The 15199-nt window shown below is 42.7% G+C and overlaps 1 protein-coding gene across 1 annotated transcript in view; it reads right to left on the bottom strand.

The window, feature by feature from the left end:
- TMEM132D (transmembrane protein 132D) overlaps positions 1 to 15199 on the bottom strand; it is an 838093-nt gene that overhangs the window by 255214 nt on the left and 567680 nt on the right. The window contains exon 4 of the mRNA XM_011961236.1: positions 2147 to 2330. Coding sequence (XP_011816626.1) covers positions 2147 to 2330 — 184 coding nt within the window. The remainder of the gene's footprint in view (positions 1 to 2146; positions 2331 to 15199) is intronic.

The raw sequence follows: 15199 nt of genomic DNA, 5'->3' as shown, positions 1-15199 counted from the left end.
GAGCAGAGGTAGGGTGCTCCGGAAGGAGAGAAGCACACTCTCCCCTTTACCACTTATAAAATATATTATAAAAATTTATAGGCCAGGTATGGTGGCTCATGCCTGTAATTCCAGCACTTTGGGAAACCGAGGCAGGTGGATCACCTTAGGTCAGGAGTTCAAGACCAGCCTGGCTAACATGGTGAAACCCCATCTCTACTAAAAATACAAAAATTAGCTGGGCATGTTGGCAGGTGCCTGTAATCCCAGCTACTCAGGAGGCTGAGGCAGGAGAATCACTTGAACCTGGGGGGCAGAGGTTGCAGTGAGCTGAGATTGCGCCACTGCACTCCAGCCTGGGCGACAGAGTGAAACTCTGTCTCACAAAAAAAGAAAAATAAATAATAAACAAATTTTTTAAAGTAATACAATATCATATATTAAATAATATTTGCCAAACTGACTTCCAGAAAGCTTAACAAATATAAAATTCCACCTGCTTTGTGTAATGATTCCCATTTTCCTGCAACTTCATCAACATGGAATGTGAAAATTTAGAAAGTAGCTGTAACCTGGGTATGGTTGTCATTAGTTTGGAGTAAGAGTGATTAGGTCAATGTCTTTGGGGTTACTCAAAGCAACAGGATGGAAAGAGGCCACACCCTGACCTGCCGGAGCCACCTTATGAGTCCCAGGCTGCTGAAATTTACACAGGATGTCGAGAGCCAAGTAAACATCAAGCTCTGTAGGTCAGCATTATAAGGTCTTTTTTTTTTTCCTCCAGAAGCCAGAATACAGTCCCCTAATGCTCTCTTACCCTCTTGAATTCATTCTCCATGTACAGCCACGCTGATCTTCTGAAAACATAAGTCAGTCCATGTGGCTCCCCTGCAGACCCCTCACAGGGGCTTCCCACTGCATGCAACAATCCAACTCCTCATGCTGGCTTCCAAGTTCCCCGGAGACTAAACTCAACTCACTCACTGCCCGCGGTCCAGGCAGGCTGGCTTTCCTCCTTTTCTCTTCTGTTTCAGGGATGTGTGACATTAATCAATCAATCAATCAATCAATGGATGCATGGATCTAACATTTCTTTCACATATCTCTCAATAAAGATAGAATGAACAAAAGCAAAGTAATTTAATAATGGCAACCACATCCCTTGCATGACAACACTCTTTTACCAACCAAGTCAAGGTTAAAATAAGGCACCTTGCTCTGGGAAGAGTCAGAACACTCCCAGTACAAAAGGTTGATCAGACAGGACTCTGGCTCTCCACTTAGTTCCAGAGGAAGCCGCACAGAGCCCATTGCTAACAACTCAGCCCACCATATTTCATTTTGTTTTGTTTTGAGATGAAGTCTCCGTCTGTCACTCAGGCTGGCTCTGTCACCTCCACCTCCCGGGTTCAAGCCTTTCTCCTTGCTATTCCCTCAACGTTCAAGCGTTGCTATTCCCTGTGACAGAACCACTAAGAGTCCAAAGCAAAGGGCACGACCGTCTCACACAAAATAATAACCAGGGATGCTCAGTGCCTCTCAAATAAAAGAGTAAGAGCCCTTGTCAACTACAGTCACCCAAACACCTTTACATTTCCTAATGAACAACAAACACAGTAACCAGTTTAGTGTCACCAGGCAGCTGTCCAGTTGCCTTGGATTGAAGAACTGATTTCTGGTGTTCTTTCAGCATGTCATAAGAACACTGGTCAATATTTTCTAATTGGTGGTCTGCAGGACCAGGCAGGTGTTTGACAAATGTCTCAGCACATTTCACTCCTATACTTGAGCTACATGGACTCCACAGCTGTGTGGGTTCGAGATCCACAGGTGTCGACATCATAAGCTACAAACACATCTATCAAGTCATCAACAATTTTCACACAATAGCAGACCCAAATCTAACACCTGGAGGTTATTTGCTAAATAATATGTTAAGAAAATTGTTTTATAGATAGATGATAGATAGATAGATAGATCGATACACACACACACACACCCACTCACACACACACACAATTGGCTATTGGCAGTCAACTTTGTGGTTTCATTTCTCAGTGTCCCGGTTCTTGGCTCCTCCACTTTTCCCCACCCAGCCTGGGTCACCATACGGCGCCTTCCCCTCCCCCGAGTTCAGTCCTAACAGCCCAAGGCGGGGCTTGCTTACCATAGCCAGTGGCACAACTCCAATCAAGTCCTTTGGGCTCACATAGATCTTCGACACTCCCAAGTCAGACGTGATCTCTCCGGGGTACTCGACCTGCCACGTGACCAGCTGTGTGGCTGGTAGGTCACTGGGCTCTTCCACCTCCACGTCGATCTGCATGACCTCGTAGGAGGCGCCATCCGCACTGGAGAGAAGACACAGAGAAGAACAGCTTTCAGGGACTGATGAGGCATAGCATGCTTGGCAGAGAGGGGGCAGCCCTTGGCCATTTCTCTATGTACCTCCACATGGAATCAAGTGCACACATCTCTGCAAAGAGCATTCAGAGACGCCATTCCAAAATGAACAAAGGAGTTTTAATATGCTCTGCAGCATTTGCCTGGTCTTAGATACTGTCACTCCAGGTTCCAAAGTCCTTCTGTCTGTGGGCTGCTCAGCTGCCCCACAGCGGGTATTTGTGGATAATTACAGGAAATAGTGATTGCCTTTCTTAAACGCTTTCTTTCCCATTCTCCATTTAGGAGAACACGTTTCCTCACTCTCACAAATGTCTATGCAACTTCTATTGGATTTTCCAAAGCCACAGCCAGATTGAGTTGGGTGCACAGAATTTTAAGGATGTCTGAGGGTGGCACGGTTCTGTTATCTGGCACTGGTAAGACAGAATTGCAGAGAAACAGGCGAGGTGTGCACAACAAAGCAGGGTCAAGGGGGTCACTGTGATGAGCATGGAGAAGTCGCTAGATACTACACGAAGATGGGAGTCATTGAGACAAAGACTGGTTGCTAGACACTCAATTTTCCTAGAAGCATACATCTAGAAACAAATCCACCTAGGACTTTCTGGATTATTTTTACAGCTAATTAATTAATTAATTAGCTGGCTGCCTCATCATAGTGATTTTTGGTATAATGTCTGCTCTTCTATGTGACAGGTAGAAAAATGCAGATTTAGTGCCTGCCTTTGCCTGAAGAGGAAACGAACAGGGTGTAGGTGAGAATGAACAGAGGAACCCGCTGAGAGAGGTGCATTTTAAAGCCTCAGTGGACAAACAACGTCTACCTGTCAGATCTATTTCTAAAAGATTTGAATTTAAACCTTTGAGAAATGATCATTGAACTCTGACATTTAGGAGAATAAGGTTTGTTCTTTTATATGTGACAAAGCTGTTGACATTTTTTATCACACTGCCAAACTCACCCAAGTTTATCAGTAAGAAGCTCAGAGATAAATGGTGGGGCTTCCAGGGAGCCTTGTTCTCAATGGGAGGGATGAGATGGAAAACTAGAATATCAGGGGAGATTCTAATGAACAGAGAAGGAGGGAGAGAGAGAAAGGAGGAGGGAGGGAGAAATGGAAGGAGAGAGAGAAGTAGAAAGAAAGGCAAGATGAAAGTGATCACTTGAGGTCAGGAGTTTGAGACCAGCTTGGCCAACAGGGCAAAACTCTATCTCTACTAATAATAAAAAAATTAGCCGGGTGTGGTGGCATGTACCTATAATCTCAGCTACTCAGGAGGCTGAGGCATGAGAATTGCTTGAACTTGGGAGGCAGAGGTTGTGGTGAGCTGGGATCACACCACTGCACTCCAGCCTGGGTGACAGAATGAAAATAGGTCTAAAAAAAAAACAAAAAGAAAGAAAGAAACAATAAGAAAAGAAAAAGAAAGATAGAAGAAGACGAAGGGGAGGGGCAAAAGAAAGCGGAGAAGAAGGAGGGGGCCAGAGAAATGAGATGAGAAGAACTGCCAAAAGAAAGAACCCCAGTTGCGGAGATCAGCCTTCCGCTTAAGCAGCCATCTCTTCCATGGAACGGGATAGCTGCGATGGGCTATGAGTAATGATGGGGAAAAGATGACGGCTGGTTTTTGAATCCTACAAAATGCACTCCTTGGCTCCTGAAAGAAAGTTGTTTAACTCTTTGAGAAGCAGCTGGTGTGATAAAAATCGTCAACAAATTCCCTAGGCCATGGTGGGCTTTTTTTCCCCACACCTTTCTTTTCATAAGAAAAGGATGCCACTGTCTCTTTGAAGCCCCTGACTGGCATTTCTACGCACAGCTGGAGGGAACTTGGAATGAAGATGCTAGAATGCATCTTTGTTTTTGTACTTGAACTTGATAAGAATTTTGGTGTGACTTTCCTGTTGATGAAATGGGATCATCTCCATCTTGTCTGTGTTAGGCCTCGCCTTCTGTTTTTAATCACGAGAAGAGGAATTTATAGAACAGAATTAGCATTACTTGTGTTTGAGCCATGTGAACACCTGCATGAGTGTAGTTCATTGTACACAATAACTGCTTATATGTCCACATCACATTCTACCCCTATTTCCTTCCAGGTTCCTTGACCTCAAATAAAAATCAACAAACCTTGCCTGCATTGGAAAACTGCACGCCTCCCACCCCACAGCCCCATACTTCTGTGTTAGAGTTTGTTTTATCAGAAAAACCTTATAAATCTCTTCATATATGTAAGTTCTTGCCATCCTAGAAGACCCACCTATAATACCATTCAATAAATATAAGGTAATAAGTGCTCCATTTACTTCATCTAATTTTACTTTTCCTATAACCTTACATGATTGTTCTATAAATTTAGATTTTCCCTTCTTCTTTAGATCCTTTTCCTGGCCAAGATGTAAAAGCAACAATGTCTTTTTTCAGCCAACTGCCCTCTCTAAGAAGTGGTGATGAAAATATTCTAAGCTGAGAATTCTTAACCCAGGACTATACCAACGTTCAGGAAGGTTGTACCTTGAACTTGTGGGGAAAATGCTGCATGCGTGTGATTTTGTGGAAAGACTCCTTAGCTTGCATGAGTTCCCCAACAGTTCATCTACAATAGGGTTGTGGACCGAGTTCCTGAGTTCCCCAACAGTTCATCTACAATAGGGCTGTGGACCGGGTTCCTGAGTTCCCCAATAGTTCATCTACAGTAAGGTTGTGGACCGAGTTCCTGAGTTCCCCAATAGCTCATCCACAGTAAGGTTGTGGACCGGGTTCCTGAGTTCCCCAACAGTTCATCTACAGTAAGGTTGTGGACCGGGTTCCTGAGTTCCCCAACAGTTCATCTACAGTAAGGTTGTGGACCGGGTTCCTGAGTTCCCCAATAGTTCATCTACAGTAGGGCTGTGGACCGGGTTCCTGACAATTTCCTTTATAAATGCTGCACACGGTAATCTCGTTGGAATATCTCATCACGTGTATCTTAGTGCAACAGTGGGAATTTGAATTTTAATGCCCCTTTGTAAATATTTAGCACTGAACAGCTTCCCAAACTCTTGCATAGTAGGCAATATTTATCACTTCTTCACGTTTTACTCTAAAGACAAGGACTGTGCCCTTGCAGTTGTGTGTCTGACAGATGGTACATATCCTGAAAACAATGGTCATGTTTATCTTGCTGCATTTTGTGCTTATAATAGAATGCAATTCCTGATGTTCATCAGAAGGGAATCTGATGTATTATAGGAGATAAATACAGTCAGTCAAAGAGAAGTTTATAAAACATATCTGGTTAAAGCAGTGATTTTTCCACCTCGCATACATTCAAATTGCCTGGGAACTTTACAAATAAAGCAGTGTTCAGGCATCATCCTTACAGATTTCTGATTGTTCCTGAGTGGAGCCAGGGTCAAAGGTGTTTGAACCAGAGCAATTCCATCTTGAGTGAGGGCTGGAAAATGAGGCTGGCCCTTGCTGGGCAGCATTCCCAGAAAGTTAGGCATTCCTAGCATCTAGATGTTTATGGTTAGGGGAACAAATTAATGTTTACTAAACAGACCCAGACTTGGGAGTGACCAGATATCCCAAAATCTGGAGAAAAAAGACATTCCTAATTTTGCTTTACAGAAAATAATGTTGCCAGGCGTGGTGGCTCATTCCTGTAATCCCAGCACTTAGGGGAGTCTGAGGCGGGTGGATCACTTGAGGTCAGGAGTTCTAGATCAGCTTGGCCAACATGGTGGAGCCTCACCTCTAAGAAAAAAAAAAAAAAAACTAGCCAGGCGTGGTGGCATGTGCCTGTAATCCCACCTACTGGGGAGGCTGAGGCAGGAGAATTGCTTGAACCCAGGAGGCAGAGGTGGCAGTGAACTGAGATCGTGCCACTGCACTCCAGCCTGGGTGACAGCAAGACCCTGTCTCAAAAAGTAAACAAAGATAATATTGATTCTTATAAAACATAGTAATTACGAAAATTAATCCTTTATCACAAACCCTTGCAGCAGAGCACATTTCTCCATATACACAAACACTGTACCCAGGGTGGACCCCTTCCTCCTCTTACTTCCGGAATGTCCTACGCCGTCTATGGCGTAGCTGTCCTTTCGCCACTTTTCTTTCTTAATAAGCTTGCTTTTGCTTCGCACTTTGGACTTGCACTGAATTCTTTCTGGCACGAGATCCAAGGACCCTCTCTTGGGGTCTGGATCAGAACCCCTTTCCTGTAACATATTTCTGGTGACCACAGATGGGACTCGAGTGCAGAAACCCTGACCCAGTGACTACCTTTGGGTAAATGTTGGGGTCCTGTAACACATTTCTGGCAAACCCCAAACGGATGATACTGAAGAGACCCCCGATCCGAAGGAAAATCACCTGCATGCACCAATTGGCTAACTTTGGGTAAGTGGGGTGCATATACCTGGGTACAGAATGGGATTGGGTTAGAGGCCCAACTTAGAGGAGTCAGAGTCTCTCCTAAGACAGAGTGGGTTAGAGGCCCCTCTTAATACAAGGCAAGGATGCTTGACCAGCCTTGGGTTAGAGGCCTGACCTTGGGTTAGGGCCCAACTTAGTTGCTTCTAAGATTTAGGGGGTTAGAGGCTCCTCTCAGTAAAGTCCCTCTCGGCTAAAAGCAGGTTTGGCACCACAGGCTCTGCTCTTCATATTAACCTGCCTTTTTCTATTGCTGCATGAATCAATATCTTGGTTGCTGTCTCTGTTTCACTGTCATTTTCAGGAGAGTTTATTTAAAGGGTCTTAGGGATTTTAACTTAGTCTTTTCCTATGTGCCTCCTGATGTCCAACTGTCTGCCTGCAAAACATTAGAAGCAAAAAGCATTGATGGCTCCGTCTCTAAAATTGCTGATTGAGATTTGGTATTTAACAGCTATGAGCAGTAGGATTAGATAGATGTGGTTGTGTTTTGTTGTCACTATGCTGACTAGGTGTGATTGAGAAGCACAAGGATAGAAATCAGCGGACTCTTCCCTTTGCCATTTTGTTTCATTTTGCACACTAAAAAAACTTCTTTCCTTTCTTGGATTTGGGCAAACCAGCTTTGCTTGTCTGCTATTGCCCAGAACCTGCTTGCTCTGGTCCTTCTCATCTAAATCCTCTTCATTTCCTTTGCCTTATTCGACATTTTTCTCAAAGTCCATGTTGTGGTTTATCTAAGATTCCTGGCTCAGTTCACTTATGTTATTTGGATAATGTGAATAAGAGAATTCAATTTTTGGCAGGGATCCCCTCATTAATGCAGCTGGCCTTCAAAACCTGTCTTATCCTTGTTAGTGGAACTCGGCCAGCAGCAATACGATCTCACAGGTTTGGAACTTTTCTTTCAGCATCACCTGCTTCCTTCACGGGAACCACAGCATCGGTTCCAAAGAACTCACCACTGGGATATATTCTTGAACATTGGGACCCATTTCAACTGAATGGGCTTAAGAACAGAAAACTGGTGTTTCTATGTAATACTGGTATTTGGCTTTGTTATTATCTGGAAAAGCAAGAGAAATGGCCTCCTACTGGAACTATGGCCTTCAATACTATACTTCAAGTGAGTTTGCTTTGTAAGCGGGAGGGAAAGCGGGATGAAATATCCTATGTTCAAGCATTTTTGCTGCTCAGGATAAACCTCTGCAGCAGTTGTGTGCATGTTTGATGAGAGGAAAAGAAGAAAAAGAGCTAGACATGGTTCTGTTTATGTGATGGATTATATTTATTGATTTGTGTATGTTGAACCAGCCTTGCATCCTAGGGATGAAGTCGACTTGATTGTGGTGGATAAACTTTTTGATGTGCTGCTGCTGGATTCAGTTTGCCAGTATTTTATTGAGGATTTTCGCATCGATGTTCATTAGGGATACTGGCTTGAAATTTTCTTTTTTTGTTGCGTCTCTGCCAGGTTTTGGTATCAGGATGATGCTGGCTTCATAAAATGAGTTGGGGAGGAGTCCCTCTTTTTCTGCTGTTTGGAATAGTTTTAGGAGGAATGGTACCAGCTCCTCTTTGTACCTTTGGTAAAATGCGGCTGTGACTCTGTCTGGTCCTGGGCTTTTTTTGGTTGGTAGGCTATTAATTACTGCCTCAATTTCAGAACTTGTTATTGGTCTATTCAGGGATTCGACTTCTTCCTGGTTTAGTCTTGGTAGGATGTGTTTGTCTAGGAATTTGTCCATTTCTTCTAGATTTGCTAGTTTATTTTCCTAGAGGTGTTTGTAGTATTCTCTGATGGTAGTTTGTATTTCTGTGGGATCAGTGGTGATATCCCCTTTATCATTTCTTATTTTGTCTATTTGATTCTTCTCTCTTTTCTACTTTATTAGTCTGGCTAGCAGTCTCTATTTTGTTAATCTTTTCAAAAAAACAGCTCCTGGATTCATGGATTTTTTTGAAGGGATTTTCATGACTCTGTCTCCTTCAGTTCTGCTTGGATCTTACTTATTTCTTGTCTTCTGCTAGCTTTTGAATTTGTTTGCTCTTGCTTCTCTAGTTCTTTTAATTGTGATGTTAGGGTGTCAATTTTAGATCTGAACATATCTCACAATAAGAAGAGCTATTTTTGAAAAACCCATAGCCAGTATCATACTGAATGGGCACAAGCTGGAAGCACTCCTTTTGAAAACTGGCACAAGACAAGGATGCCCTCTCTCACCACTCCTATTCAACACAGTGTTGGAAGTTCTGGCCAGGGCAATCAGGCAAGAGAAAGAAATAAAGGGTATTCAAATAGGAAGAGAGGAACTCAAATTGTCTCTTTGAAGATGACATGATTGTATATTTAGAAAACTCCATTGTCTCAGCCCAAAAACTCCTTAAGCCGATAAGCAACTTTGGCAGTCTCAGGATAAAAAATCGATATGCAAGTATCACAAGCATTCCCATACACTAATAATGGACAAGCAGAGAACAAAGTCATGAATGAATTCCCATTCAAAATTGTTACAAACAGAATACAATACCTAGGAATATAACTTATGAGGGACGTGAAGGACGTCTTCAAGGAGAACTGCAAACCACTGCTCAAGGAAATAAGAGAGGACACAAACAAATGGAAAAACATTCCATGCTCATGGATAGGAAGAAACAGTATCGTGAAAATGGCCATACTGCCCAAAGCAATTTATAGATTCAATGCCATCTCCATCAAGCTACGACTTTCTTCACAGAACTAGAAAAAACTACTTTAAATTTCACATGGAACCAAAAAAGAGCCTGTATATCCAAGACAATCCTAAGCAAAAAGAACAAAGCTGGTGGCATCACGCTATGTGACTTCAAACTATACTACAAGGCTACAGTAACCAAAACAGTGTGGTACTGGTACCAAAACAGATATATAGACTAATGGAACAGAACAGAGACCTCAGAAATAACACCACACATCGACGACCATCTGATCTTCAACACACCTGAAAAAACAGGCAATGGAGAAAGGATTCCCTATTTAATAGATGGTGCTGTGAAAACTGGCTAGCCATATGTGGAAAACAGAAACCAGACCCTTTCCTTCATACCTTATACAAAAATTAACTCAAGATGGATTAAAGACTTAAACATAAAACCTAAAACCACAAAAACCCTAGAGGAAAACGTAGGCAATACCATTCAGGACATAGGCATAGGCAAAGACTTCATGACTAAAACACCGAAAGCAATGGCAAGAAAAGCCAAAATTGACAAATCAGATCTGATTAAACTAAAGAGCTTCTACACAACAAGAGAACGTATCATTAGGGTGAACAGGAAACCTACAGAATGGGAGAACATTTTTGCAATCTATCCATCTGACAAAGGTCTAACATCCAAAATCTATAAGAAACTTAAACAAATTTACAAGAAACAAACAAACAAACAAACCCATCAAAAAGTGGGCGAAGGATATGAAGAGACATTTCTTAAAAGAAGACATTTATGTAGCCAACAGACATGAAAAAAAAGCTCATCATCACTGGTCATCAGAGAAATGCAAATCAAAACCAAAATGAGATACCATCTCACACCAGTGAGAATGGTGATCATTAAAAAGTCAGGAAACAACAGGTACTGGAGAGGATGTGAAGAAATAGGAACACTTTTACACTGTTGGTGGGGGTATAAATTAGTTCAACCATAGTGGAAGACAGTGTGGTGATCCCTCAAGGATCTAGAACCAGAAATACCATTTGACCCAGCAATCTCGTTACTGGGTATATACCCAAGGGATTATCAACCATTCTACTATAAAGACACATGCACATATATGTTTACTGCAGTGCTATTCACAATAGCAAAGACTTGGAACCAACCCAAATGCTCATCAATGATAGACTAGATAAAGAAAATGTGGCACATATTCACAATGGAATACTGTGCAGCCATAAAAGCAAATGAGTTCATGTCCTTTGCAGGGACATGGATGAAGCTGGAAACCATCATTCTCAGCAAACTAACACAGGAACAGAAAACCAGACACCACATATTCTCACTCACAAGTGGGAGTTGAACAATGAGATCATATGGACACAGGAAGGGGAGCATCACATGCCGGGGCCTGTCAGTGGGTTGGGGGCAAGGGGAGAGATATCATTAGGAGAAATACCTAATGCATGTGGGGCTTAAAACCTAGATGATGGGTTGATGGGTGCAGCAAACCACCATGGCACATGTATATCTGTGTAACAAACCTGCACATTCTGTTCACGTGCCTCAGAACTTAAAGTAAACTAAAATCAAATAAAGAAAAGAAAACTGGTCATTGGAAGAGGGATTGCCCAGCATCCCAGAAAGAGCCACTGGCATCCGAACCGACGATGACCGAAATAGCCAGGCAATCCTGAGTGACGGGCCCGAGACCTTCCGCCACAGCTCCCATTGGACAACTCGCCATATCCCTGGAGGAGCCTCGGGTAACCCTTGATGCGGCAGGTAAGAATACTAACTTCCTTCTGGGATGCTTACTCTGTTTTCATCCATTATAGTGGGCCTCTGTCACCCCAGAAACTGTACGGTCAAGGGGATAGATGGACAAGTCCATGGATGCCATTTTACTTATCCTTTAAGCTGCTCTTCGGGGACTTTAGTTTTCTCCTGAATGCCCCACCCCTTCTTGGGAAAGGATTTGTTAACTCAGCTGCGAACATTAGTATCCTTTTGAAATGATAAGGCAGACAGAAATGGCTCCTTCTCCTTTCCTGTGAATAAATACCAGGCTTTGTTGCTAGACGCTCCTGATAGAACACTTAAAGTATGCCAGACTTTGCATCCAGCTACCTGTTTGCCTGAACCCACAGGCACCCTAGGTCATTCTCGTATTCAAGTGATGGGGCAAGTTTACTCCAGCCATCCATATTTAGAAGATGAGCCTCTAGATAATTCCGAGGTAGAATGGTTTACAGATGGAAGTAGCTCTGCGCACCAGGGAAGAAGGACAACAAACTGTTAACACCAGGTGCGAATCAGTGGAAAATAGTTAAGCATTTGCATGACTCTACTCATTGGGGAAGAGGTTCCCTGTTTCAATTAACGTCTCACCTTTTTATAGGAAAAGGCTTACTTAAAACAGTAAAGCAGGTAACTCGGGCCTGTGAACTATGTGTCGGGAATAATCCAAATAACCAAGCTTCACCTCCTGCTCTAGTAAGGCCTGCTCAGCATAGAGAAGCACACCCTGGCAAAGACGGGCAAGTAGGTTATTTCTGATGCTCCCATGTAAAGAGTTTAAATATTTATTAGTATTCATTGACACATTGACCAGTTGGATTGAGGCTTTTCCTATCCGGTCTGAAAAGGCAATTGAGGTTTCTAACCTCTTGCTAAAGGAAATAATCCCTAGATCTGGGCTGCCTGAGAGCTTACACAGTGATAATGGCCCATCTTCCACAGCGACAATTACCCAAAACATATCTTCAGCCCTAGGAATTCAGTACCACCTTCCCTCGGTGTGGAGGCCACAGTCTTCAGGGAAAGTAGAAAGAGCTAATCCAACTCTAAAAAGGACTGTTGCTAAACTATGCCAAGAAACATCAGAAACCTGGCTGCCTTTATTACCTGTAGTCTTATTACGGGTTCGAGGGGCCCCTAAGGGAAATCTGCACCTCAGCCCTTTTGAAATAATGAATGGAAGACCTTTCTTAACTATAGGCCTCCTAATAGACATAGATACTTTCAAGCTACAGAATTATGTGATCAACTTAGAACAAGTGCAAAACACACTCCTTGAATATGGAAATCAAAGACTTCCCTTCCCCAGCTAAGGAAGAGAATCTTGTTCCAACCCACCTGGGAAATTGGGTCCTATTAAATACTTGGAAGGAAGGATCCCCAGATCAACTTTCTCCCAAAATGGAAGGAACCCTATCAAGTTTTCTATAGTACCCCAACTGCAGTGAAACTTCTGGGAATAAATAGTTGGGTCCACTTATCTCGAATTAAACCTTTCTCTTATGAAGTCCCACAGGCCAACAGAACACAAGAGACTGATCCCGTTTATTCCCGTGAGACAATCAGTGACCTCCGACTCCTGTTCAGAAGAAATGAAAGGGATGGGTAACATAAAGACATGGATTGGTATTCTACTTTTGGGTATAAGTTGGAATCATGCAGAGAGTGACTTATTTACTGAGTGGGCCCAGACTTTCGCCTCTCTGCATAATCAGACAAACTGTTGGGTATGTGGAGAATTGCCACTTTCCTCCACGTCCAGTAGCCCTGGCATATTCAACCAACCAACCCAAGTTTATGGGGATTTTATTATGACTGGGGAACTGAACATCATAAACATAATCCCTCTTCCCATGTATCATAGTCACATGGTCCTTAACCCCTTCCCCTCCTATGAAAAGATAAGAAGGCACCATTTTAATTTAATTAGAAAACAGCTAAACTCCACCCCAGCTTTAGGTTATGCTATACATGATGAATTCGAGTGAATGACAGCTGTTCCAGTGCAGGTATCAGGCAAGCTCCTGTATGTTGTGAAAGGCATAATAATAGGTACCAACAGACTGAAACCCATGATATAGGATGGCTGTCACCTCAACAATGTAATCAGACCCTTCTAAGGACCACATGTGGATGGGATGGCAAGATAATTTGCCAAAAATGAGTGACTACCCTTCTCCTTGGGGATGGTTATGAGCTTGTGGAACACATGGCTGGCCATACTTACCTTATAACTGAACTGGAAGATGTACATGAGGTTGTGCTTATCTCCCAGGATACATCCTCACCAGATTGGACTCTCTCCCATCTAACTGGGAAATTGTAAAATCTCACCATAGGTGACAAAAATGGGCATGCATCTTCATGGTTCTATCCGATGGCTATATTTTCCCCACTGGCAGGTACAATCAGTATCCAGTTACAAGTTAAAGCCTTAGCCAAGCACACTGCTGCAGCTTTCAATCATACACGCCCTGGCCGTATCCTCCTAACTGAGCAAACTTCTCAGATTAGGCAGGAAGCCTTACAAAACCCTATGGCTTTGGACATTTTAATAGCAGCCCAAGAGTGAACTTGTGCTGTGATCACAAGCAAATGTTGTGTGTATGTTCCAGACTATTCACATAAGATTACCCAGGCTATCACAGCTTTAGACATCACATCTCTGTCACTGAGGCACTATCAGTCAACCCTACCTCAGTTGGGTTCCAACAACTGCCCAGTTCTTGGAATGCCTTCCTGTTTCGTTTACTTAGAATGACTTTCCTCATTTTGCTTTGCTGTTGTGGAATATATTGCAGTTGTGCCCTTTGTAGGGGAATGCAAGCCAAGCTCACTCAACACTTTCTTAAATTGGACACTTATTAACCTTCCAGATATCACCTTTTGTTGGAATGAAGAGTTGTGAACAACCCTCACCATACCAATGCTCTTTCTTCACCTTTTGTTGGAACTTGGAGTAACAACCCTCACCATACCAATGCTCTCTGACTGGGCTTCTCTCTACCCTGAATGCAAGAGACCCTAAAAGTTAGGCAGGAATACCATCGCCCCTATTCAGCCTGAAGAAGTTAAAGACGGATCTTCATCCCTCGCAACCCTTCGGATTAAGGGTCCTGTTGTAAAGGGAGGGGGCAGATACGTCAGAGGCGTTAGAATCAGAGCGACTCCATCTTGAGTGAGGGCTGGAAAGTGAGGCTGGGACTTGCCGGGCTGCATTCCCAGGAAGTCAGGCATTCCCAGCCTCTAGATGTTTATGGGTAAGGGAACAATTAATAATGTTTACTAAACAGACCCAGTCTTGGAGCGTCCTGATATCCCGGTATCTTGAGAGCAAAGGCATTCCTAGTTTTACTTAAAGATAATAATATTGATTATTGGAAAATACAGTAATTAAGAAAATTAATGCTTTATCACAAACCCTTGTAGCAGAACACATCTCCCCACATATACAAGCATCGTACCTAGGGTGGATGCCTTCCTCCTCTTACTTTCAGGAACTTCCTACTCCGTCTATGGAATAGCTGCCCTTTCACCACTTTACTTTTTTTTTTTTTTTTTTTTTTTTTTTTTTTTTTTTAGCATCAGAGTGAACAGGCAACGTATTGTGAATGGGAGAAAATTTTTGCAATCTATGTGTCTGACAAAGGTCTAATATCCAGAATCTACAAGGAACTTAAACAGATTTACAAGAAAAAAAAACAAACAACTCCATCAAAAAATAGGCAAAGAATATGAACAGACCCTTCTCAAAAGAAGACATTTATGTGGTCAACAAACATATGAAAAAAAGCTCATCATCACTGATCATTAGCGAAATGCAAATGAAAACCACAGTGAGATACCATCTCATGCCAGTCAGAATGGCAATTATTAAAAAGTCAGGAAACAATAGATGCTGG

Source organism: Colobus angolensis, unplaced genomic scaffold (assembly GCF_000951035.1).
Source record: "Colobus angolensis palliatus isolate OR3802 unplaced genomic scaffold, Cang.pa_1.0 Scaffold115, whole genome shotgun sequence".
Classification (NCBI taxonomy): Eukaryota; Metazoa; Chordata; class Mammalia; order Primates; family Cercopithecidae; genus Colobus; species Colobus angolensis.
The sequence above is the reverse complement of the archived record's forward strand: the minus strand, read 5'-3'. Positions and strand labels throughout refer to the sequence as shown.